Source organism: Petaurus breviceps, unplaced genomic scaffold, assembly GCF_028583685.1.
Source record: "Petaurus breviceps papuanus isolate PSGF00001 unplaced genomic scaffold, PetGlider_PUasm1.0 171, whole genome shotgun sequence".
Classification (NCBI taxonomy): Eukaryota; Metazoa; Chordata; class Mammalia; order Diprotodontia; family Petauridae; genus Petaurus; species Petaurus breviceps.
In genome coordinates, this window is record NW_027185754.1 from 22,401,155 (window position 1) to 22,427,159 (window position 26,005).

General features: G+C 41.1%; 1 protein-coding gene across 3 annotated transcripts in view; it reads right to left on the bottom strand.

Annotated features, from left to right (window-relative positions):
• The window catches only part of RALGPS1 (Ral GEF with PH domain and SH3 binding motif 1), a 624,901-nt gene that overhangs the window by 139,898 nt on the left and 458,998 nt on the right, over positions 1-26,005 (bottom strand). For all 3 annotated transcript variants that reach the window (XM_069082706.1, XM_069082704.1, XM_069082705.1), the window contains one exon: positions 22,746-22,839. In XM_069082706.1, the coding sequence (XP_068938807.1) occupies positions 22,746-22,839 (94 nt within the window). The remainder of the gene's footprint in view (positions 1-22,745; positions 22,840-26,005) is intronic.

A 26,005-nucleotide genomic window follows, 5' to 3' on the forward strand; every position in this document is an offset into this window, starting at 1 on the left:
CTCTTTTCTTGAAGATCTCAAGGGAAGGGGAAGTCGACTATCTCTTGAGGCTATCCATTCCATTTTTGGACAGCTGTAAATATTAGAAATGTTTTCTGGGGTGGCTAGGTGGCACAGTGAATAGAGCACCAGCCCTGAAGTCAGGAGGATCTGAGTTCAAATCCAGCCTCAGACACTTAACACAAAAACTAGCCGTGTGACCTTGGGCAATTCACTTAAGCCCAATTGCTCTACTTTGCCCCTCCAAAAAGCAAAAACAAAACCAGAAATATTTTCTTAAATTAAGCCTAACTCTGTCTCTTCAACTTTCACCCTTGTTGATGACACAAAACAAAACTAATCTCTCTTCCATATGACAGCCTTTTAAACATTTGAAGATATCTACTACTTCCATTCTTCTGCAGGCTAAATGTCCCCAATTTCTTCAAACAATGTTTTTATGGCATGGTTTCCAGTCTGCTTGGTCATCCCCTAGATCAAGAGTTCTTAACCTTTTTTATTTTGTGTTATGGACCCCTCTGGCAGTCTGGTGAAGCCTACAGAGAAGTCTTCTTAGAATATTTTAAATGCATAGAATTACAAAAGAAACCAATGATATTGAAATAGTTACATAAAATTTAAAAAAATTGTTCATGGGTCTCAGGTTAAGAACTCCTGATCTAGATACATTCCAGTATATAACTGTGTTTCCTAAAATGTACTGGAACTGAACCCAATCTTACAGATGTGATCTAACTAGGGTGCAGTAACTGTGGATTGTTATTTTCCTCATTCTGGACATGAGGCATCTATTAATGTAGCTTACAAGCCTATTAGCCTTTCTGTCTGTCATGTCATTCTGTTAACTTATTCCAAGTCTGCAGTCCACCAAAATCCCTGGACATTTTTAGACATTGATCTTTGGCCAAATTCTAGGCTGCTTGTTATATGGATTCCTATTCAAGGTGGCCTTGATGACCACTGAGGTCCCTTCCAACTCTGAAACACTATGATTAAACAGATACAAAGTGAACTGGAAGGGTTGATGAGCAAGTAGGTGCAGCCTCATAGGATGGTTTGTAACCACTGAAAAATGTTGACTAAAAGCCATCACGGGTTTCTTACTGTCTATCCCTCCCTTCCTTAAGGCTCAACACAGGTGCTACCTCCTCCATGAACTCTTCTCTAACAACACCCTTCCCCCAGGTAAAAAGTGATCTCTTCCTCAAAAAATTTCTTATAGTACTGTACCTGGTATTCTTTATATTTATTGCATAACTATTTGTGCAACTGGATCCCTTGACTGAGAGCAAGGTCTACATTGTATGTATGTTTCTGTCTCTTCTGTTTTCTGCATAGCAGACAAGTAGTAAATACCTGTTAAATTATTGAACTGATCAAATGAAGTATGCCACAGGTAAAGGGTTTCTTGATTTCAGCAAGTTGTTTAATCAAGACATTCATTAGATCCTTATGTATAAGATGGGAAAACTTACAGGGATTATAGCATAGAGTTAGATGGACTTGTAGCTGGTCTATAGAACTGATCTAAAGAACACTATCGAATGAGTTTATATCATCTGTGGAGAGAGCTTTGGGAAGGGCCACAGGGCTCTGTCTTTGGCTCTATCCTGTTTACTACTGGTATGAATTCCTTGGAAAAAGAATATCAGATACTATTATCCTTTAGATAAATTCAAACAAATCTTCCAAAATTTTAAAAAATTAATTATGACAACTTGATTATAACCATTATTTTTCATGGCAAAATATTCCATTAAATTCATATGCTACAATTTATTCAGTCATTCCCCAATCAATGGTGAACACCCACTTCCCTTACAGTTATTTGCTGCCACAAAAAAGTGCTGCTATAAATATTTATGAATCCAAGGAATCTTGTAGCTAAGTGGCACTATAGATAAAGAACTGGACCTTGGAATCAGGAAGACATAAGTTCAAATCTTGCCTCAGACACTTATTATCTGTGTGACCCTGGGTAAGTCATTTAAAGTGTGTTTGCCTTTTCTCACTTGTAAAATAGCAATAATAATAGCACCTACCTCCCAAGGTTCCTGTAAGAATCAAATGAGATAATATTTATAAAGTACTTAAAGGAGTGCTTGGCATAGAGTAGGTGTTATATAAATGCTAACTATCATTATTATTGTTATTGACTTCCTTGGGCTAATTGCCTAATTGTGATATCACTGGATTAAAAGGTAGGAACAGTTTGTTTTTTTTTTTTAGCATAATTTGAAATTGTTTTCTAGAATGGTTGGATCCATTCACAATTCCATCAATAACACATTAGTGATACGGGGCTTCTGGGAGCCAAGATGGCAGAGTAAACAGTAAACTGCCATAACTCTCCCAACAACCATAAAATAATGCCCCCAAACAAATTCTGGAATAGCAGAAACAGCAAAAAGACAGGGTGAAACAATCTTTTAGCCCAAGAAACTTGGAAGATCAGCAAAAAAGGTCCATTTTACTTGGGCAATGGAAGAGTGCATTCCAGGACAAGAAGCATCCCAGCAAGGCAACAGCAAGCTCCACCTCAGCAAACCAGTGGGAGGTCCTGAGTCCCAGGGTTGTAAAACAGGCAAATGTCAACACCAGGGACTGCCCCGCAGCCCTCACTCCCTCATCCCCAATGTGGCTTAGCATAGCCGGGAACCAGCAGACTCTGGCTCTAAGAACTATCACATCCTTCAGCACAGTCCTGGGCAAACAGACATATTTCCAGCAGCCAGACCTCCACATGTTTCAGCAAAGCTCTGGGCAAACAGAGGTCTTCTTAGTCTCCTCTCCTCTTCTATCATGCCCTTACCTGAGGGAATTCTGCCCAAAGGAAGGTAAATTTTGATGGCCAAAACCCAAGTAGTTAGCTTGGGGTCTACTGGCTAGATTTTTTCCTCAAAGACAAAGCCTTAAACCCAATTCACTCTGGATCTCATTGATTAGACAACAATAAGTCCCTGCCCAAGCACCACTTAATGGTTATTTTGGAGCCCCCTGGGTTCAGGGTGAATGTAAATAGTAAAATAATTTCTCTTTTGGTCAGAAACCCTGAGGCTCTTCCCCTTCCAGTTTGATTTGTTTTTTCTATTAAAGGGAGGATTCCTTGACTCAGTTCTCAAAGAGGCCTATTCACTGAATGGGCATTGCCTCACGCAAAGTGAGAACTTGAAAAGACCTTAGTTTAAAAAGGCCAAGGTCTCCCACTGCATCCTGGGCCATCTCCAGTCATACTAATTAATATCTGGCCACTGCACCCAGATAACTCTGGCAAAAAAAGTGAGGCTGGTGACCTTGCCCAGCCCTCCCTCACTCAAATCAAATTCAACTGCAAGTCACATCATCATTTCTCTGTTTGTCATGGTCCTCTTGAAGAATGAAGGACCTCTATGTGCTTCAGTGTAACGCTGGGAAATGCAGAAACACCTCACTGGGCCTCAGCACATACCATACACCACCACTAGGACCCCACCTCAGCACCAGGTAAGCTGCCAGGGCCTGCAGCCACTGGAACAAGAAGCCTGAGACAGTGCCTCTTCCACCTGAGTACAAAGTCCAATTTTAAAAGAAAGAAAAAAGGCCCCCCAAAAATGATGAGCAAAAAAAAAATTGATCACAGAAAGTTATTATGGTTACAGGGAAGACCAAGACATAAACTCAGAAGAGGACAACAATGTCAAAACACCTATGGGTAAAACCTCAAAGTAAAACAGGAAATGGTCTCAAGCCCAGAAAGAACTCATGGAAGAGCTCAAAAAGGAGCTTAAAAATCATATAAGAGAGATAGAAGAAAAAAATGGGAAAAGAAATGAGAGGGATATAAGAGAATTATGGAAAGAGTCAGCCAGCTTGGAAAACTGCTTAAAAAGTAGAATTGACCAAATGGAAAAGGAAATACAAAAATCCACTAAAGAAAACAAATCCTTAAAGAGTACAACTGACCAAATGGAAAAGAAAATACAAAAACTAATTGAGGAAAACAACACCTTAAAAGTTAGAATTGGACAAGTGGAAGCTAATGACTCTACAAGACATCAAGAATTAATCAAACAAATTTCAAAAGAATGAAAAAATGGAAGAAAATATAAAATAACTCATGGGAAAAACAACTGATCTGGAAAATAGATCCAGGAGAAAAAATATCAGAATCATTTAATTACCTGAAATCCATAATAAAAAAAAGACCTGGACAGCATCTTTCAAGAAATTATCAAGGAAAACTGCCCTGATGTCCTGGAACCAGAGGGCAAAATAGACACTGAAAGGATCCACTGATCACTTCAGGAAAGAGAACCAAAAATAAAAACTCCAAGGAACATTCTAGTCAAATTTCAGAATTATCAGGTCAAGGAAAAATACTACAAGTGGCCAGAAAGAAACAATTGAAATACTGGGGAGTCACAATCAGGATTACATAGGACTTAGCAGCTGCAACACTGAAGGATCAGGGATCATGGAACAAGATATTCTGGAAGGCAAAGAAACTAGGACGACAATCAAGAATCACTTACATGACAAAATTAAGCATACTACTTCAGGGGGAAAAATGATTATTCAATGAAATAGAAGGATTTCAAGCTTTTATAAAGAGAAGACCAGAACTAAAACAAAAATTTGACCTCTAATATCAAGACGCTAGAGAAGTATAAACAGATAAAAAGGAAAAAGAAAACATAAGGGATTCAATAGAGCTGAACTATTTATATCCCTGTATGGAAAGATGATACTTGTAATTCTTTTTTTTTTAAGCAATCAGGGTTAAATAACTAACTCAAGGTTACATGGCCAGGTGTTTCTGGGTGGGTGCTAAGTGTCTGAGCACAGATTCAATCCCCAGGTCATCCCGGCACTGGAGCCAGTGCTCTTACTCGCTGTGCTACCGGGCCGCCCCTATACTTGTAATTCTTAAAAGTTATATCATTAATAGTATAGGTGGAAGTAGAGAGATACATACAAACTAAAGGTAAAGAGTTGGAACAGAATCTATTATGCTTCAGATAAAGTAAAAAAAAAAAAAGCAGGGGTAGAAATCCTGATCTCAGATGAAGTAAAAGTAAAAACATACCTAATTAAAAGAAATAAGGAAGAAAACTACATCTTGCTAAAATGTACCACAGACAATGAAGCAATATCAATACTAAACATATATGCACCAAGTGGTATAGCATCCAAATTCTAGGAGAAGTTAAGTGAGTTACAGGAAGAAATAGATAGCAAAACTATACTAGTTGGGGATTTTAACTGTTCCCTTCTGAGAACTTGATAAATCCAACCAAAAAAGAAACAAGAAAGAAATTAAGGAGGCAAATAGAATATTAGGAAAGTTAGATATGATAGACCTTTGACATGATTTAGACATAAAGGATGACACCATAAGCAAATTAGAAGAGAAAGAAATAGTCTGCCTGTCAGATCTGTAGGGAGGGGAAGAATTCATGACCAAATGAGAGATTGAGAGCTTTACAAAATGTAAAGTAGATAAACATCCATTTCAGGATCACAGTTAAATCACATATTCACAGGAAAAAAAATACACAAAACAGGAAAAGATAGTCAAGGACTGGGAATCCAACCTAGGTTCTCTTCTAGGCAAGTATACGTTGTCATATTCATATAGCCATCATGGCTGCCACCAAAAAGGGAAAGGGGAATTTCCTCACACCCTCTCATGCCCATAATTTTAAGAAAGAATTACCAGAGGGTCCTCTTCCATACATTTGAGAGACAGGAAGACAAAGATTGGGAGGGCAGATTTACTCCAAAGACTATTGAATGTAAGGCTCTTTTGGCCTCAGTGGCCACTGCTCTTTGGCACTGCCCTCCATACATCATGGCAATCAGGAATCAAGGGACCAACAAGGAGTCTATGCTCTTTAGCAAGAGGCTGGACATAGGCTCATCTCCCTGCATGCTCTACAGGATGGACCCCACAAGCCCATCCCTATGCATGCTTCATGGGGTGTGCCTCAATCCAAGTCCCCACTGTATATACTAGGTTATTTTTATGGGCTCCAGTTTACTGATTTGAAATACTACTACTCTGTTATTTCAAGGTTTTGTGTCTGGGAAGGAGAGGACGTTTATGCTGGTTATAGAAATGGCAAAGTCTTTCAGAAGACAGAGCCAGCCTGTGGGAAGTGATGAATTTTTGTTGTGAGAGTTTTACACAGGAATCCAGAATCTGTAGTCTGCCTGGGTATGCTCCTATGGTCAAATGTAAGCCAATGCATCAGAGAAGTCCAAAGTTACTCTGGAAGAACTGTCTCAACTTATAGGAGCCATCTGGTGCAGCTGTTAGTACAAGAAGTCATTTCTGGTGGGGGTGGCAGTGGGGGAACGGGAAGCAGGGAGGTTCTTTCCAATGGCCCAATCACTCAATCTCAACTTATGTTCCAAGGAGTCAATAGGTCTTTCTTTGATAGATAATTCTATCAACTGTGTGGGCATGAGGCTGTCGACAACAACCCTGCAGGATTTCTCAAGCAGACACCGCAATCATTTCCCCTTAACACATAGAGCCAGAAGAGAGGCAGTCATCCAGGGCTCCTTAGGGTGGAAGAAGAAACTTTCCTTTGGCCTGGGACACCAAACCACACCCTTCCCTCCAGCCGAGATTTAACAGCCACAAAGGATGCCAGGATCCTGCAAGCACCTCACCTCTGGGCTTTCAGCTCCAAGGCCCCAGGTGACAGCATGGCCAGGTTTGGTTCAAGCAACTTTATACACAAATTAGAGGGGAAAGGGAGAAACAGTGAGCAAACTGTAGGTCAGCTGCATTTTCAGGAAAAAGCTGCTGCCTTCCTCCATCTGGCTCCAACTTTCTTTTCCAGCTTTATTTTTATTTCCCTCTCTTTCTCTCACTCTATGTTCCAGTCAAACAGTTCTACCTATTCCCTAAAGTCTTCCTGCTATTACCCAACCCTGTGCCTTTCGACCAGCTCTTCCCTTTCCTGGAAGGCTCTCCCTCCTTCTTCATCTTTGCCTGTTGAGATTCTACATCCTCCACCAAAGAAGTCCCCTCCCTTGGCGCACTTCCACACTTCCCTTGGGTATTCTGTATCCCTCCTTTCACTCCCTGTCTTGAATTATAACATATATGTATAAATGTTATATCTGCCTATTAAAGTAAAGCTCCTCAAGGTCAGAGGTTATGCTGTTTTTCACCTTTGCATCACCTAACACCAAACCCAGGGTATACAGTAGGGGCTTATACTGAATTGAAGATGGAAATCATGAGCAAAGAGGATCTGGGGAAAATCTTATCTTCGGACTATAAATGTTAGAGCTGAAAGGGACCTTAGGGATCATCTCCTCTACCTTCCCTCATTTTATATTTCTATAAACTAGGTAAAGTAGGTAACTACATGAGAAAACTAGGCAATAAACCAGCAGCACTTAGCCCTTGTTGCCCCTCTTTTTGGAAGAGATGAGGTTGCAAGAGAGGGCTACCTCACAGTTTCCATCCTCATGTGTTCCCCTATCCTAGAAGTCCCTTCTCCAGTGACTTTTTCTATGACAGGGCTAGGATGCATACAGACCCCAGGGGCACACACATTGTCCTATGCAGAGGCTCCTCCAACTGAAGCTGCTGGGACTTTTTCCAGGCTCTGGGGATGCCAGTACCCCCTGCAGGTTTCTCACACTTTCCATCCTTTCCTACTTTGTTGCAATGATAATGCCAGAAACAATACCTGATATTCAACTACATTAGTAAAAGAAGGCACAGGTCTGAAAAGAATTCAGAAGTCCCATTTCTATAGCCTACTGGGTTTGTGAAGCATTGTCTTCACCACAACCCTGTGGGGCTAGATAGTGAAGTATCATTACCTTCATTTTATAAATAAGGAAACTGAGGTATAGGGTGGAGGGCAAGTACCTTGACTAGGGTCATCTAACTAGTAAGAATTGGGAACTGAGATTTGAAGCAAGGTCACCTGGCTTCATACCCAGGGATCTTTTTACTACTCATATGGTCTCATTCTATCCCAGGAGTGGTCTTGACCTGCAGATTCAAATCCAGATCCCTATGCCTGGCTTCCAGGGACATCGATAATCTGGTCCCCACGACAAACTCATCTCCCACTGCTCCTTGAGTTGGTCCTTCCCTGCCTCTTCGTTAAGTGTCCTCCTTATTGTCCCTAAAAAACCACCGGGATCTCTTGGGTACTCCTATTTCAATCTATTTCTTAAAGACTTTAACTTAAAAAGGCCAAGGTCTTCCACTGAATCCAGGGTCATCTCCAGTCATCCTGATCCATATCTGGCCACTGGACCCAGATAACTCCAGAGGAGAAAGTGAGGCTGGTGATTTTGCACAGCCCTCCCTCGCTTAATTCCAATTGACCTGCATGCCATGGCATCACCTGCCTGATGTCATGGTCGTCTTCGAGAATGAAGGACAAATAACAACAACAGTTTTTTAGAAGGCTAAGCACATGTTACAGAAAAAGCAGTTATCTACTTATCTTGAGTGCTCTGATGGAAAGTGCCTTGAACATAGATACTTCTCAAATGAATGAATGAATGTTCTTGAAATGCTCTCCCCTCTTCTTTTTCATCTGGCCAAATTCTTCAAAGACCATCTCAATCATTTCTCCAGCCCATATCTTTCCCTTATCTAAATAATATTAACAATACTATTAATAATGGGCAGTCAGTCAGCAAACATGTCTTAAGTACCTGCTATGTGTCAGGCATTGTGCTAAGCACCAGGGATACAAAGAAAGATAAAAGGCAGTTCCTTGCCCTTGAGGAGCTTATAATCTAATGGGGAGAAAAGCAAGAAAGCAAGAAAGATCAGCAGAAGGGAAAGCATTAGAATTAAAGAGGGACTAACTGGGGAATGGCTGATCATGTTGCGGTATATGATTGTGATGGAATATTACAGTACATAAAAAATGATGAGCTAAATGATTTTAGAAAAACATGGATAGATTTGCATGAAATAAAGAGCAAAATGAGCAGAACCAGTAACAGCAATATTGTTTTAAGAACAACTTTGAGCAATTAAGTCATTTTGACTATTATAAATATCCAAAATAATTGTAAAGGACCCATGAAGGAAGATACTATCTGCATTTAGAGAAAGAACTGATTGTAGCACCAATGCAATATTTACAGCACCCACAATCACACTAAAGACCATGAGTATAAATATCACATGACATTCAATCACAAAATATGCCAGACTCTCCAGATAGAGGATAGAACTGAAGGATTTATTTAGACACCAGAAAACAGAATCCCCAAACCAGTAAGCTGATTCCATCATAGTACCAAAGATATTCAGAAGCCATAATAACGCTTATAGCCACAGCATCCTTCAGCCTCCCCACAAACCAATACAAGATCAATATTTACTCACAAACCTCTCTATCTCCTTAATGAGCATCCTCTTCCCCAATGTCTGGCTAGCTCTAACCAGCTTCCTTTGGGCTCTGTTTCTGTTCAGTAAAACTCCTCCCACCACAGGCTCCATGTGACTACATTCAGCCTATCAGGCGGCAGAGTTTATCTTCACAGCAGGGAAGCTTCCTGTGGGCTCTGCTTCACCCTTCAGCAAATTCCTTCCACCACAGGCTCCATGTGATTACATTCAGCCTATTAGGGGGCAGAGTTTACTTTCAAAGAAGGGGAGGTCTTCAAATTCCCCCCTAGGTCTATTAAGGGGCAGGGAAGATCTTCAAATTCCCATTCCCATTACACTGATAAACAGAAGTATGTATACTATGGTTTTACATATATGTGTCTATACAGATAGACACACATATTTGTATTTAATGATAGCCATCTCTAGGCCAGGGGTGGAAAGGATGGAGGAAGGAAAGAAAAAAAAGGAAAAAAGAAAGTTACATGATAACTTTATTATATATTTAAAAGAAATAGCAAGTTAAACATAATAGATTTGTGATTTTGTGTGCAATCATCTTTTTTTTTTTCTATCCTATTATGTTATGGAAATGCTTATTTCATCTCAAGTTCCAAATAAAATAAATGTTAAAAAAAAAGAGGGATTGGGAAAGGCTGCTTGTAGAAGGTGAGATTTTAGATAGTACTTGAAGAAGTCTAGGCATGGGGGACAGCTAGTGAAAATGCCTGGAGGTGGAAGATGGAATATTTTGCTTGAGGAACAGCAAGGAGACCAGTGTCACTGGATTGCAGAGTACAAGGAAAGAAATAAAGGTATAAGAAAACTGAAAAGGTAGGAGGGCAGGTTATAACGGGTTTTGGATGCCAAACAGAGCCTTTTTTATTTGATCCTGAAGGTGATAGAGAGCCTCTGGAGTTTGGAGGGAAGGAGAGACAGACAGACAGACAGAAAGAGAAGACAGAGAGAGAGAGAGAGAGAGAGAGAGAGAGAGAGAGAAATTGTGTCTACATGATACAGTCAGACATATTTTAGCAAAATCATTTTGACAGCTCCATGGTGGGTAGACTGAAGTGGCAAGAGATTTGTGGTGGGGAAACCAACCAGCAGGCTGCTGCAGTCCAGTTATGAGGAGATGAAGGTCTGCACCAGGGGCGTAGCAGTGTTAGGGGACACTGTAGTGGACCCAATCAGTAGAGTTGCATGATTTTCTCCTGCTTTGTTCAGCTTCACGTGTATAGGAGTAAAAGGAGCAGATAGTGGGAGGCTAGGCAGAGCAAGACTGGTCATATGGTATGGGCACTAGTGACTCAAGAGAAGGGAGAAAACTCTATACTCCAGAGAAGTATAGAATTGAACTAGTTGCCCAAGTAGACATGATAGGAGGGAAGGAGGGTGTAGCCAGTGCAGGGGTGAAGGCCTTTGAGATAGCTGAGGGGTTGAGGGCTTGGAGATTTGGAGCTGTGAGGCAAAGGTAGAGTTGGAATAATATTAGATAATGTGCTACAGTTTTCGAAGCTTCTTCCTCGAAACAACCCTAAGTTAGGTGATATGTTATTGTATATTAATGCACAGTTTGCCAATGAAGCTCAGAGAGATTAAGTGACTTGCTGAGAATCACATGACTAAATTGCCACTTAGAGGCATTAAGATGATGCAGTGGAGAGAGTGCTGAGCCTGGAGTCAAGAAAACCTGAGTTTGAGTTCAGTTTTAAACACTTACTAGCTGTGTGACCCTGGGCAAGTCACTTAACCTCTGACTGCCTCCATTTCCTGAGCTCTAAAATGGAGATGACAGTAGTACCTACCTCCCAGAGCTATTGTGAGGATCAAATGAGTTAATATTTGTAAAGTGCTTAGCATAGTGTCTGACACATAGTAGGTACTTAACAAATACTTATTCCCTTCCCTTCACCTTCCCACTAGTTAAATGGTAAAGCTGGGGCTTGGACTCAATTCTTGTTCCTCCTACACCCCCAGATTAGGAACTCTTACTACTATGCTGGGTGTTGTCCTTCATTCTCAAAATGCTTTCACTGTGTTGGTGGTAGAGTGGTGAGCACAGCTTCCTTCTAGACAGCTGATTCAGTTTCCAGCCAAGATACTAAGCCATTCCTGCTTTCAAAGCATTTGGGACAACCTGAATCACTCATATTGACCTTTACCCTTAGTCTAGCCTGCACTGCTACTTAACTGTGCTCTGTAAATATGTCTTGTCTCCCCAGTCAGGTTATAAATTGTGGAGTCTGTGACCATATCTCCAGCCCTGAAGGTTGTGACTGTGGGAGGGAAAGGAGAGGATGGTGGCACCACTAGCTACACACTCTGAAGACACTGTGTCCATGGCCACACTCTTCACTTGCACAGCTTCCTTTTCTCACACCCCTTTATGTAGACTCATTGTCCTTCACTTCCAAGTCCATGCTGTTCTTTTGCCACCATCACTCAGGAAGCCCTTGATGGTTCACTCCATCCACCTTTAAGAACTGATCCAGATTCTAATCCTAACCATTTACTAGCTCCAGACCATTCCCTCCATCATTCTCAATGAGCTCAGCATTGGGTTGGCAATCTTCTTCTCTACCCCAAAATCTGTCCTCATACTTGAGGATGCAAATTTGCACATTGATGTCCCTTTGAACATCTTGCCTCCCAGTTCATCAGACTCAACTTCCATAACCTCTATATTCATACACAGGAATGGTCATATCCTTGATCTGACTATTGTCAGTAATATACAGAGTTTTTTTGCTCACAGTTTGCAAAACCTTTTTATCATCTCATTTGGTCTTCACAACAACCCTGGGATGTAGGTGCTACTATTTCCCCTATTTTATAGATGAAGAAACTGAGGCAAACAGAGGTTAAGTGGCTTGCCCAGGTGTAGCAGCAACCACACTGGCATCCCCAGGATGGCTGCTAGCACAAGTTCTTAGATCTGCTTTACTAGGAAAGATAGCTGTTTAAGGGGTCAAGAGTCTTTTTTAGCTACATTCACTAGTTCAGGGGAAAAGTCAGCACCCTGAACTTCAGAAAAATACAAACAGAGAAAACACAAAGAAATAAAGACCAACAGACAAGGCTCTGACTGCCCAAATCAACTATACACTTTACATACATCCCTGGATTGAGAGAGCCTTTACATCTGAATAGTTGGGGAACTCTGAACATACAACCACTCAGAATCTCAACTAGGGAATCACAAGATCCCCCTCATAAGTGAGCCTCCAAAGCAAAATACCGACTCTGAGTTTATATACACTTCTCGATGCTGATTCAGTGCCTAATTAGAAATTAGCAAGAGGTGTGAAAGCCTTCCTACAAGCACACCTCCCCTAAGCAAGCTTCCCTTAATGGGCTCCACCTGAGGCCTATTAATGGGTGGGGAAGATCTTATATCCCATTAACATTACACCAGGGTCACACAGATAGTAAGTGTCTGAGGGCAGATTTAAACTTGGGTTTTCCTGTCTCCAGGCCCAGTGCTCTCTGCCTAGCTGCCATAACTGACTCTTGCAATGGTAGCCATTCCAAACCTTTGTGTCTCTCCTAAAACCTCCTCCACTACTTCTTCCCCCTCTCTCTCAGGAGAGGACCTGCTTTACTAAGAAAATAGAGGCCATTTTTTCATGTTTCCTTTTTTCCCCCATATACATATCTACAAATTCTTTTTTTCACTTGCCCTCCATTTCCCTCAACATTCCAATCTCTGATTAAGAGGTGGTCCTTTTCCTAGCCAGGGTCAACCCTTCTCTTTGTGCCCTGAGTACTCTCCTCTCTAGAAACCTCCATGAGCTTGACAATTTAATTTTTCAATAAAAAAATTCATTAAGTGCCTATTCTGGGTAAAGCCCTGTACTAGGTGTTGGGAACCTAAAGTGTGTGTGTGTGTGTGTGTGTGTGTGTGTGTGTGTGTGTGTGTGTGTGTGTGTGTGTGTGTGAAGGATCCACTGGGACATGATGAGGAAACTCCCTCCACCTATGGAGGCCACACCTTCTCTGTCATACAGAGTCTTGGAGAGTTGCTTAGAAGCACTGAGGCTGGGGGACTAGGTGGCACAGTGAGTAAGGCGACGCAGGAGAACCTGAGTTCGTTCAGCTTCAGACACAACACCCTCACAAAAAAACTAGCTGTGTAACCTTGGACAAGTTACTTAACCCCAATTGCCCTCCAAAAAGCAAAAAAAGAAAAGAAAAGAAAAGAAGCACTGAGGCTAGGTGACTTGCTCATAGTTTTACAGCTAGTGATGTATCAGAAACAGGACTTGAACCCTGGATAAACCATGGATAGCAGTGAGAGACTATCTGGAAGTAGAATGGATAATTGAGGATATGGTAATGCTGATGGAGGGAGCAGGGAAGGAGGGGCCAGGGAGAGCTAAGATTCTCTGGGTATTTGAAGGGTTGTCACCAGGAAGGATTAGATTTAATCTATCTGGCCCCTGGAGGCTGAACTTCCATAACAGAGATGCAAATAAAATCAGAGCTATCAAAAAATGCTACAAGCTTTCTTGGGAGGTGGTGAGCTCCCTGTCACTGGTAGTTTTTTTTTTTTTTAAAGACTTTATCTCCACTTGTTAAGTGTATTACAAGATGTATTCTTTTTCAACTATGGTTCTGACTATATGGCTACTGAGGTCCCTTTTTTCCAACTCTGAAATTCTGTGTGATTCTGTCCCTTCCAACTATGACATTTAGTCTGCTTTAACTTAACAGGTTCCACATGAAGGATGCTCAAAGCCAGGGCAACTCCCATTTCTATAGCACTTTAGGGCATACTCAATTGTTTCTCACCAAAGGTGAAAGAGGTAGACATGACATTATTCCCATTTGACAGAGAAGAAAACTGCAGCCCAGAGATGTCATGACTTGATTATTGTGGCCACCTCTCTATAAAGCATCAGAGGTAAGCTTAGAACCTGAGTGTCCTGACTCAGGTCAGCTGATCTTTCACTTTACCTTTTACTGCCTAGAGATCTCCTAATATTCTATTGTGTGACTCCTGCCCCCACCACCCCCACCAAAATTGTCTGCAAACTGGGGAAGAAGCCAGGAACGGAGCCTGCTCTGTCATCTACATAAATGCCCCTTTGCAGGAAGCACCAATACTTGGGGCGAAATGTGAGGGGGGGGGATTTCTTTGGTGTGAGCCACAAGAAGCTGCCTCTGTTCTGTTCACTAGAAAGCCCCACCCTGTTCTTTCCACACAGACCTTTGATTTTTTCCCCCTTTCCTTGCAATCAAAACTCCCCAAAACACAGACTCAGTAAGCTGCGGAGAAGAAAATGAATGTGTCCTTAGTGGGTGGGTTTCCCACATTAAACAAAACAAAAATCCCTCATGAAAATACAGGCAAACATTATTGTTCAGAATCAACGCTTGGGATTTTTAAACATCCTTCAACATTTAAATAGTAGTGACTCATGGTTTGCAATATGTCCAAGGATTAGCTCATGGTAAAAAGTATTTATAGACCATTTTCCTTCTTTTCTTTGAAAGGATATTAGAGCTAATGAAAAACTACTGTCCATGGAACCTTAACATTGTCACATGAATGGAATATCTTATCCAAGAATGTAAGTGGGGAACATTTGCACAGTGGGGTGCCCTTTCCAGGAATAGTAAATGCCTTTTTTTGTCAAACTAGCTTGCTCAATGGCAGTTATGGCTGCTGTAATCAACCAGGGCTGTCAGGGGTTCACTGTATATGAAATTCTCTATAAGGGAAAATAATTGCCAGGTACACACTTGGCTAGTAGTGTCCTCATACCAACTACATAGAATCCCTGAAGATTACATAATTACCTTAACGCAATCTATAATTATTCATGAGAAATCAACCTAGCTATCCACATATTTATTACCCATATAGCAACTGTTTTCTGTTCTTGCTAGAAAACCTGAGGGTCTTCTTCCCCCAGACAGATTCTCTTATGATGGCAAACTAGGTCATCTTTTGTTTCAATTTTTACCTAGCCCTTTAATCACTGAATGGGTGTTGCCTCAGACAAACTGAAACCTGGGAAAGACCTTAGTTTAAAAAGACCAGGTCACCCACTGCATCCTGGGCCATCTCCAACTGTTTTGACTTTTGTTCTACCACTAGACTCTGATGACTCTGGAGAAAAGAGTGAGGCTGATGACCTCAAACAACTCTGCCTCACTCAAATCCAATTCATGCACAAGTCAAGACATCACCCTCATGATGTCATTGGTTCTCTTTGAGAACGAAGGACCAGCAAACACCACCAGCAACAAGTACTACACTGTACAGCTAGAAGGACAGTCCATTGAGTCAGTCCAGTGGTGGACTGGTAAATGCTTAAAATGACAATGATGCTTATAGAATGCATCAACATTTACAAAGCCCTTTACATACATTATTTTTCTTGATCCTCATAATAGGACCCCTATAAGATGGATATAATAGGTATTGATGAGGTGCTTGGGGTGTCTATGTTTGTAACATCAGTCTGTAAAATCACATCCAACTCTGCCCAGCAACAATTCAGGAACTGTTTATCTCCCCTTAGTATAATGGTCAGCTGCACCTAGGAATCCTTCAATGCACTATCTGTAGGTTAACTCCTTAGCCAATCATATACATACTGAATCCCTGTTAGCCTTGGTTCCCAACATCCATCTTTTCAAACATGACACTGATGGGTGGCAGACTAGGCACTTCTCAGTCAGCCCTGATGGCTCGCTGACTTAGTGACATTTCAAGCCTAAAACCACACATCCAGGTAGCCCCCCCCCATTTCCCAGTGCATTATGGGCAATATGCCTGCACAGTTGATAATAAAAGTGCATGTTCCTTTAAGCACTGACTACTCCTTAACTCCCCTAATCCCACCCTTATCCACCTAGTTGGCATAGTTGACATCTGATTTACTGTTGTAACTCCTTAAAAACTATATCTAAAAAGTTTGCAGGTTCCCTAAGAACCCCTGCCCACTGTATAGTGTGACAATAAACTTTTACAATCCTGACTTCAAAGATTGCTTGGGCCTTGTGAATTCCTTCCAGACTGCACACTCAGGGACTCTGGTCATTGGAGTCCTTGTACCACCTATTGCCCCCCTCATCAGTATTATGCCCATTTTGCAGATGAGGAAAATAAGACTCAGAGCTATTAAATGGCTTGCCCTCAGTAGCACAGCTAAGTAACTGTCAGAATTGTGATTTGAACCCAGATCTCCCTGACTTGGAGGGCAGCATTGTGCCACACTCATGCCTCTATATGAGCATAAGACTTAACCCTTCCCTGGGGCACAGTTTGCTTGTCTGCAAAATGTACTAGCTGGTGTCTAGGGTCTCCTCCAGCTTGAGGTCCCATAGGAGGCTTTGAAAACAGGGGTGGGAGTGGGGGAGGAGTAAGCAATTCATAATCACTCTCTGTATTTGAGTATTTGAAAGGCAATTATAAGGGATTAGATTTGTTCTGCTTGGCCCCAGAAGACAGAAATAGGAGCAATGAGAGGAAATTACAGGGTTATGGATTTTGGCTTAGCATAAGGAAAAAAAAAACCTCATGATAAGCGATGTCTACAAGTACAATGGGCCCCTCAAAAGACTCCACCAGCGGTTTTCAGGCAGAGGGCGGAAGTTGTCAGGGATATTGTAAAGGGGATTTATATTCAGGTCCACGTTAGGCCATATGAGCTCCGAGAACTCTTCCAACCAACTCTGAGGTTTAGTACCTTAGAGATCGAGTTTAATACCTCATTTTATAGATGAAGAAACAGATCCTGAGAGGTGAATCCAAGGTCTTTGCCATTTATTAGCTGTCTGACCTTGAGGAAGTCATTTTACCATTTAAGAATTCAGTTTTCTCATTTGTAAAATTAAGAATTTGAGCCTGATGCTGTTCAAACTCTTTTTAGCTCCAACAAACTACATATGACTCAGCTATATTTCACTGAGAAGCAAATTGGCCCACGAACAACTCACTTGCCCCAAAGACCCAAACAGGAAATACAAAGGGAGTTATCTTGGAAGTAAGATCACAGGTTTAGAGCTGTAAGGGACCCTGGAGGTGATCTAGGCTGCCCTTATAATTTTACAGATGAGGCAACTAAGGCCCAGCGAGGTTAACTAACATGCCCAAGGTCATACCAATAACAAATAGCAGAGCTGGGATCTGAACTCAGGCCTGACTCTGAAGCCAGTGTGCTTTCCCTTGCCCCTCCCTCTCTTAGCTCAGGGACATGCACACTTGAGCATCATTCTTTGGGGTTGCTTTAGGCAAAACTCCTATCCAAAAGCATGTTTGCTTTAGAGGTGAGAATGTAGGAATTGTCTATTAAGAAGAACTAATCTGGAGCCTCCAGTGATAGCCTGGGCATTTCTCTTATGTGTCTGCCCTCCTCAGACACCCAAGCTGAGACCCCACTACAGGCTTGTTCGGGAGATTCCCTACCTTATTCCTTGTACAACTTCAGGGACATCAGTTCCATTTCCTAGGCCTCAGCTTCCTTTTCTGTAACCTAGGGGTGCTGGACTTGCTGATCTTCAAGTGCCCTTTTAGCTTTAATGTTCTTTGTTTTCAGGCCAGCTGCAGCTCTAATACCTTTTGATTCTCCTTCCATGATTCTATCACAAACAATTACAGAGCAAGAAGCAACCCTAGCCTATATTCAAACTGACCAAAGGCTACTTGGATTCCAACCAATGCAACTTGGGGCAGAGATCACACATGGAAAATTTCATGTGAAAAGGAAAGTTCTTACAAGAGTTCAGAGTAACTAAAAACTGGGAGCTACCACAAAACTATTTTGCAAGCCAATTTGCAACCTCAGTTTGTTACCACAACTATCACACACACACTACACATGTTCATTCATGTGCACACACATATGGCCTCACACTCTCACATGTACCTATACCCTCTTTCACTTTCCATCTCATATATATACTTGAGTGCACGTGCACACACACACACAAATACACCCTTAGATTTTAACCCTCTCACATGCACCTTCATATTCTCATAACATACACACATATACTCTCATTTTCACACACATATGCTCATAATCTGGCACACACAACCATAATACACACACATGCCCTCACATTATCACACACCTATACCTGAACATGCTCATATATATATATATACATACAATCACACGCATCCTCACACTAACACCACATGAATCTTTTTTTTTTTGTTACCATATGAATTTTGTGCACAAAAATGTTCCAATAAGCTTCACAGCTTGTATTCGGAAGCCAGGAAAATAAATTAACTAGGATTTGGAATGAAATAATGTCTCTATGGCCCTGTCTTTACCAATGTGCCAGACAATGATTGAGGACCAATTATAACTGAATTCAATTTAAGCCAACCAACATTTATTAAGCACCTAAAATGCATAATGCATTGGGCTAAGTACTGAGAACCCAAAGATAGTCCTGGTTTCAATTAATTTACAATCTAATAAAAAAAAAATCTAAAGGACAAGAAGATTAAGTATGTATGCAAACGACTATCCTTTAAAGAAAAGTGAGATAAACCCCAAGGAGAAGTCTAGGCAAAGTGCTGACATAAATTAGAGATTCCTGTTACCTGAGGGAGTTGCAGTTGGAATTTTAGGGAAGACTTCCTGAAGGGGAGGCAGCTATGCTGGATCTTCCAGGAAGCAAAGTAATTCAGTGGATAGATATGGGTTCAGCTCAGGCATTGGGGGAGATGTGTGGCAGGAGCAAAGATATGGAGATAAGAAAAGGTAGAACAAGAATGAAAAACAGAATAAAGTCCAGCTTGACAAAATACAAACTATATGAAGGGGAATAGTATGAGAAAAGGCTGGAAAGACAGACTGAGCTACATTATGGAAGGCCTTGAATGCCAATCAGGAGTTTACATTTTATTCAGCATTCACTAGGGTATCATTGAAGATTTTTTTTTTAAAAGCAATTGGGGTTAAGTAACTTGCTCAAGGTTACACGGCCAGTTATTTCTGGGTGTGGTGCTAAGTATCTGAGCCCAGATTTGATCTCAGGTCATCCGGACTCTGGGGACTCTGGGGCCAGTTCTTACTTGCTGAGCCACCTGGCCACCCCTGTCATTGAAGATTTTAAGCTATTTAAGATCTGTGCCCTTAGAATTAGGATATTAGACCAATGGTAAAAGGTTAAATTATAGGTCTTGCTGTTCACAAATAAACTTTTCAGAAAAGGGTCTTTACCACTGGTATATTATAAAATGCAAAGTAGGATATGTTTGATTTTTGTGTGTAGTTGGGAAATTAGCCTCATTACTTTATAATCACATCTTTGCTTTTTGGAGGGGGGGAGAAGGTAGGGCAATTGGGGTTAAGCAACTTGCCCAAGGTCACATGGCTAGTTTTTGTGTTAAGTGTCTGAGGTTGGATTTGAACTCTGGTCCTTCTGACTCCAGGGCTGGTGCTCTATTCACTGTACCACCTAGCTGCCCCTATAATCACATCTTGCAAAGAGATCACAGACCCTATAAAATATCAGGGCTATTTGAATGTTACTTATATTAATGGAATGAGAAAGAGGTTGCAGTTGACAGGAACTGTTTCTCTCCTGGAAGCAATCTTGTTAGGACAGGTAGTTTAGGGAATTTTTAATGTTAGAAGTTGTAATAGAAAGAATAGTTGTCCTAGAGTTAGAAGATATGGTTTCAAATTCTACCTCTGATACTGATTAGCTATATGACCTTGAGCAAATCAATCACTTTATGGAGCCTCAGTTTTATTTTTTTAATCTATAAAACGGGTCATAATACTCATGTTGGGAGTAAGACAATTCTGGTTACTAGGCAAAGTAGGGCAAAAGTTACCAGTTACTCCAACTACCCAATACTTTCAGTCTTGCTCCCCAAGTTGATTTCAACAGCAAACAGGCATTATGGAGATTGAAAAGGGCCCCCCAATCCTAGCTTCACCTAGTTCCTCTGTAATTTTGATAACTGGAATTCCCAGGATAATCTGAAGGGGAGCTGGTCTAGCAAATTATTGGACATTTCTTGTCCTTGTTCTCCCATAATCATTCACAGGGGATTCAACCTATGTGCTGGTGGTATTATTTTACATTTTTTGAGATTACATTGACACCACTGGCACAAACTGTTGTGATATAATAGAAAGAGCAATGGCTCAAAAGTCAGAGGATCTAGATTAAAAGCCCATCTTTGACATTTACTGACTTTGTGACCTTTGGCAAATCCTTTAACCTCGGAGGGCTTTAGTTTTCTCATCTTTAAATGAGAAGATTAGAATAATGGCCTCCAAGGTCCCTCCCAGCTCTAGAATTTCGATCTAATCATCTGTTACCTCCTCCTTCTATTATACAACCAGCCCTTTCCTGTGCCACTTGGGCTTCTCTTTGATAATATGTCTCCTGGTACCCTGTTTTTTGCTGGTAATGCTACCCCTACCATGCATCTCTCCATTGCCTTGGAGTAATGATCTGTAACTGTAACTCTTTGGAGATGGTCATTCCGTGATTCACAGTCACATTGCATCACAAGAGGAGAATATTGGTATTAAAAAGAAGGTCCTTTTGTTCATGAAGAAGCTTGAGTTATTTAAAAAAAAATGCACAATTTCTCAAATGCAATCTGGCATACTTTCTTTCTCCTATTCAATTTTAGGTCAAGTTCATTGTCCATTTTCAACCTCCAGCCAAGATCTATGCATAGATTGAGCCACTCTATGGACTATCCATCCAACTGTGTGCCACAGTTCATTACTATAGTTTTTGAGACTTAAAAGATGTTGGCAAAGGAGTCAGAATAAGCTATGAATGTTGAAAGCAAGAAGCCTTTGTGTGTGCATGTGTGCATGTGTATGTGTGCATGTGTGGGGTGGGGGGAGGGTAGAGAAAGTACATTTTAACTCACACAAGGAAAGACAATCACACAGAGAGGAAGATTTTCATACTAATAACTCATGTACAGTATTTTGACGTTTGCAAACCCCTGACCTTACCACCCTGTGAGGCAGGCATTACAAATATCATTATCCCCATTTAACACATAAGGAAACTGAGGCACAGAGAGGATAAGTGATTTGTCCAGACTTATACAACTAGCAAACATCAGAGCTAGAATTTGGACCCAGGTTTTCAAATTCGTAACTATAAACGCAGGACTCTTTCCACTATATTACCACACAGAACAGTCTAACAATTAGAGATGCACATCAATGGAATGGGCTGACCCCAAGCGTCCAAGCAGAAGTTATTAAGAATTTTGTAGGAGGGAATTTGTGTAGTGGGCAGGAGATTTTTTCCTTGTTCTAAGGATATTCCAAGCTCTGAAACTCAATGGTTACAGGACTTCTTAGCCACACATGACATCAACAAGAACTCTCAGTTTCTTTTCCTTTCATGGAGCTGAGCAAGATTGAATTGAGAAAAGCCACCTTTTTCTCCTTGCTGTTTATCTGGCTCCTTTCCCCTTCCTTTATTCCTCTTCTGATCTCACTCCTATCCTACTTTTCTTTTCTCTCCCTAATTCACTCTATCTTTTTATTAGCTTAAACACTTACTTTTCAAAGCCACCTCCCCCATTATATACTACTTTTTCTAATGTTTCATCAAAGCAAATATAGTTCACTAGGTTAGCAATCCTTTCATTGTAAATCCTATACAACAGAGACTCCTTGAGGATGAGCCAATGTTTTATCCAATGAGACATACCAACATATATTACCTAATAAGACCCAAAATATACCATAAAATGAGACAAACTAAGGTTTATTAGCCAATGAGATATCTAGTACTGTGTAAACTAATGAAGGACTTGAGGCATGTAACACAATGACCCAATCCAAGGGAGAGAACAGATATAAATGTGTAGTTTTATAGCATTGGATGATCCAAGACATATGAGCCAATGAAATGATTCAAATCATGCTGCTTAATGAGAAATCACAAGGTTTCACCCAATGGGACATCCTCAAGTACGTATCCCCCAGTACCCAAGGTGGGCATCTTGAGTCATTTCACTCATCAATGAAACAAACCAAGAGATGTCCTAAGTTGTGATACCCAATTAGATATTTTGAAGTAGGTTTCTAGATCCTTAGCAATATCGCCCAATGAGATCAGTATATTAAACCCTTCCACACCCATCTCAAACCTCAAATCATGAAAAAAAAATGATTTGATGACAAAATCAACCAAATGGGGTAGATGGTTTAGAGTGTTTGTTTTCCATCTTTTCAGACTTGCTAGACCATAAATATGGTTGCTCATTTGGGGCCCCTTGGCTTGAAGCTACCCCAGTGTAAGAACTGAGAGACAGTTTTGTATTTCAGTGGAGTTTCTCCAGTCCTGGGTAGACCTCACCCTGACATAAAGATCCAGGTTGGCCATCTCCTATCTGAGTCTGACTTACTTGTAATTGTCATCTTCAACAAACTTCTGAAGTTCCTCAATATACCGAACAGACTTCAAATACTTTTGCACATGTGGTAACGTTATGAGGTGATCTGTAAAAATCAGAGAAAATTCATTCATTTCAAAAACAAAATTTGACTCAATTCCTCAAGCAAGTAATAAGTGTCTATTGTGAGCAAGGCTCCATGAAAGCTGCTGTAGACACAAAGAAAACCGAATGAAATAATCACTGCCCTCGAGGAAATTTCTGTTAAATTAAGAACCTTTAGAAAAATAATTATGATGCATGGGAGAGTGAGATAAGTGCAAAGAAGAGTTATATAGTCAAGGTCCTATCAGAAATTGGAATGGAGACTATTTTCACATGGGATGATGGAAAGCTAAAGAGGAAGGGTAGGGAGGAAGGTTGGTTTCATGTGGAGGTAGTATCTGAGGAGGGGCTTGGAAGAAAGTGAGGACTTGGGAAAAGAGAAAGATTCATAATGGGGAGTGGGGGGTACTAAGAATGGTGGAAGCCATGATGACATGGAGATGAAAAAGGGCATTATAATAATGAAAGATGCAGAGTAATCCATTTGGTTGCTCTTAATTGGACTTCACGTCTCTAGTCTATTCCCTCTATAGCCTGTCTTTCTAGTCGGATATGTACAGCACAATCAGGGAAGTAATATGGGATATAGTTGGTTTGAGCCAGATTGTGAAGGACATTGGATGCTTATATCAGGAACTTAAACATTATTTTGTAGAGAATAGAGAAACACTTAAAGTTTCTGAGGAGAGGAGGGACATATGCATTATAATAGGAAAATTATTCTGAAAGAAGTATGGAAGGTAGACTATAGAGGGGATAGAACAGAGAAATAAAGTCCAATTAGGAAGTTATAACAGCCCAGGAAGAAGAGATAAGGGTCTGAACTAGTGTAATAGTAACGGGAGCAGGGAATAGATAATGGATGTAGGGTGTAGGAGATATTTCCAATGGCATAATTTGGCAATTGATGGGTTGGGGGTGGGAAGAAGGAGGGGACAGAGTGAAATATGAGTCTGAGGATTTGATGGAATACCTGGGAGGATGGAAAGCCATCACCAGAAACAGAAAATATGGCAGATGGTGTGGGGTAGAGGGAAGAGGAGAAATGAGGAGTTCACTTGCAGTTGCGTCTGGTAGCAGCTTTAGATGTTTACCTGTCAGTATTCTCTTAGCTCTGTTGCTTTCCATTTTTTGGAACCTTTGGTATCAAAAGGAGAGCTATGCAAAGTCCCCATTTTAGGGAAGTATTTCTTATTAACCTAAGACATCTCCCCTACAGGGCTGATGCCACTGGACACAGTCACCCTATCCTTGAGGCAACTAGTATTTCCCTTACCCATGCAATAGGTTGCAGATGGGCTCCAAGTTCTGGGTGAATCAAATTCCATATTTTTCAATAAGAAAAGATCAGGACTCACCCACCAATGAGGAAACCACAGAAGAATCAGGAGATTTTTCTACCTATGACATAATTTTCGTACGGTACCCCAAATGCTGCCAATGCATTTAAGACCAGGGCCCCAGCAGTGATTCACAGAATATAAGAATCTCAGTGCTGTAAGGAGCCCCAGAGTTCACATAAGCCAATTCCCATCTAAACAGGCATCCCTGCTTTAATATCCCCAACAAGTGGTCATCAGTCTGCTTAAAGATCCCCAGTGATGGGAAGCCTGTTACCTCCTGAGATAGCTTGTCACTTTTGGACAGCTTTTATTTCTAGGAACCTCTCCTCTCCTCTCCTCCTTTCCTTCCCTTCCTTCCTTCCTTCCTTCCTTCCTTCCTTCCTTCCTTCCTTCCTTCCTTCCTTCCTTCCTTCCTTCCTTCCTTCCTTCCTTCCTTCTTTCCTTCCTTCCTTCCTTTGCTTTTTGGTGGGCAATTGGGGTTAAGTGACTTGCCAAAGGTCACACGGCTAGTTTTTGTATTAAGTGTCTGAGGCCGGATTTGAACTCAGGTCCTCCTGACTCCAGGTCCGGTACTCTATTCACTGCACCACCTAGCTGCCCCCTTGAATCTTTTCTTAATGAAATTAAAATCTATATCTCTATGTCATTGCCCCCAATTCTGCTCTCTTGTGCCTAGAAGAGTGATTCTGATCCTTCTTCCATAAGATGATTCAAATACTTAAAGGATGGTGATCATATCACCCCTAAGCTTTCTCTTAGTGAATAGTGACTGAATGGGCAATTTTAGTGTTAAAGGGAAATCCTTCCTGGGCAAGGAACCTCATTTTTCCAGTGTAGGTCAGCACCTTCTCTACAACTTACATTCTTAGACTATGGATATTTGTTACGAGGATTTTGTTTTTTTTTTTTTTTTATGGTGGTAGAGTATGGTGGGTGATAGAGAAAAATAAATGTTTATAAATTTAAAAAATTAAATTAAATTTTAAATTATCACCTAGTGATAAAAAAATATGATCTTGGAAAGTCACCTAGAATACAGAGGAGGTAAGTGACTTGCTCTGAGATCACACTGCCAGGATGTGTCAGAGTTGGGACTTGAAAAAGGTATAAAACTCAAGGTCACTCCCCTAAGACTGAACTAGATTAAAATATCATTAGAAAATGTTTAACAAAATAGACAAAAATGCAATATGCCATAGATAATGTTAATTTGTGGTTTTCTAAGTCACTATGTGGCAGGCAAGGGTCTGTTTCTATTTGAGTTGGCTACTGCTGCATTATACCATACTCATTTTCTCTAACCCAGGCTAAAACCCCCAATTCATAAGATCCTCGGTTTGAGCTGGAAGGGACTTGAGAAGCCATTTAGTTCTCCCTCTAATTTTACAGATGCGGACATTGAGGCTCAGGTAGGGTGGGTGACTTCCTCAGGTGGCAGAGCTTGAGTTTTCAGCCTGGGCCTCTAGACCTTCCATGTGTTCTAGGCTCTAGTTCTCTCCTTAACTTGGTCACCTCTCTGGGTGAGAGCCAGGTCAGCCATGTCCTTCCTAAGACACGGGGCAAAGAATTGACTGTGATACTCAGCAAGAGGCAGGGAAGGGGTGCCTGTCCAGGGCATTGGTCAGTGGGACACAAAGACTTGGCTTCTATTGGGAGAGATTAAAATGGCATCATATTTTTTAGCTGCCATATCACATTGTTGACTTATGTAAATTGAATATTATCAGGCGACTAGGTGGTCCAGGGGATAGGGAGCTGGACCTTGGAGTCAGGAAGACATGAGCTCAAACTTCACCTCAGACACTTACTAGCTCTGTGACTCTG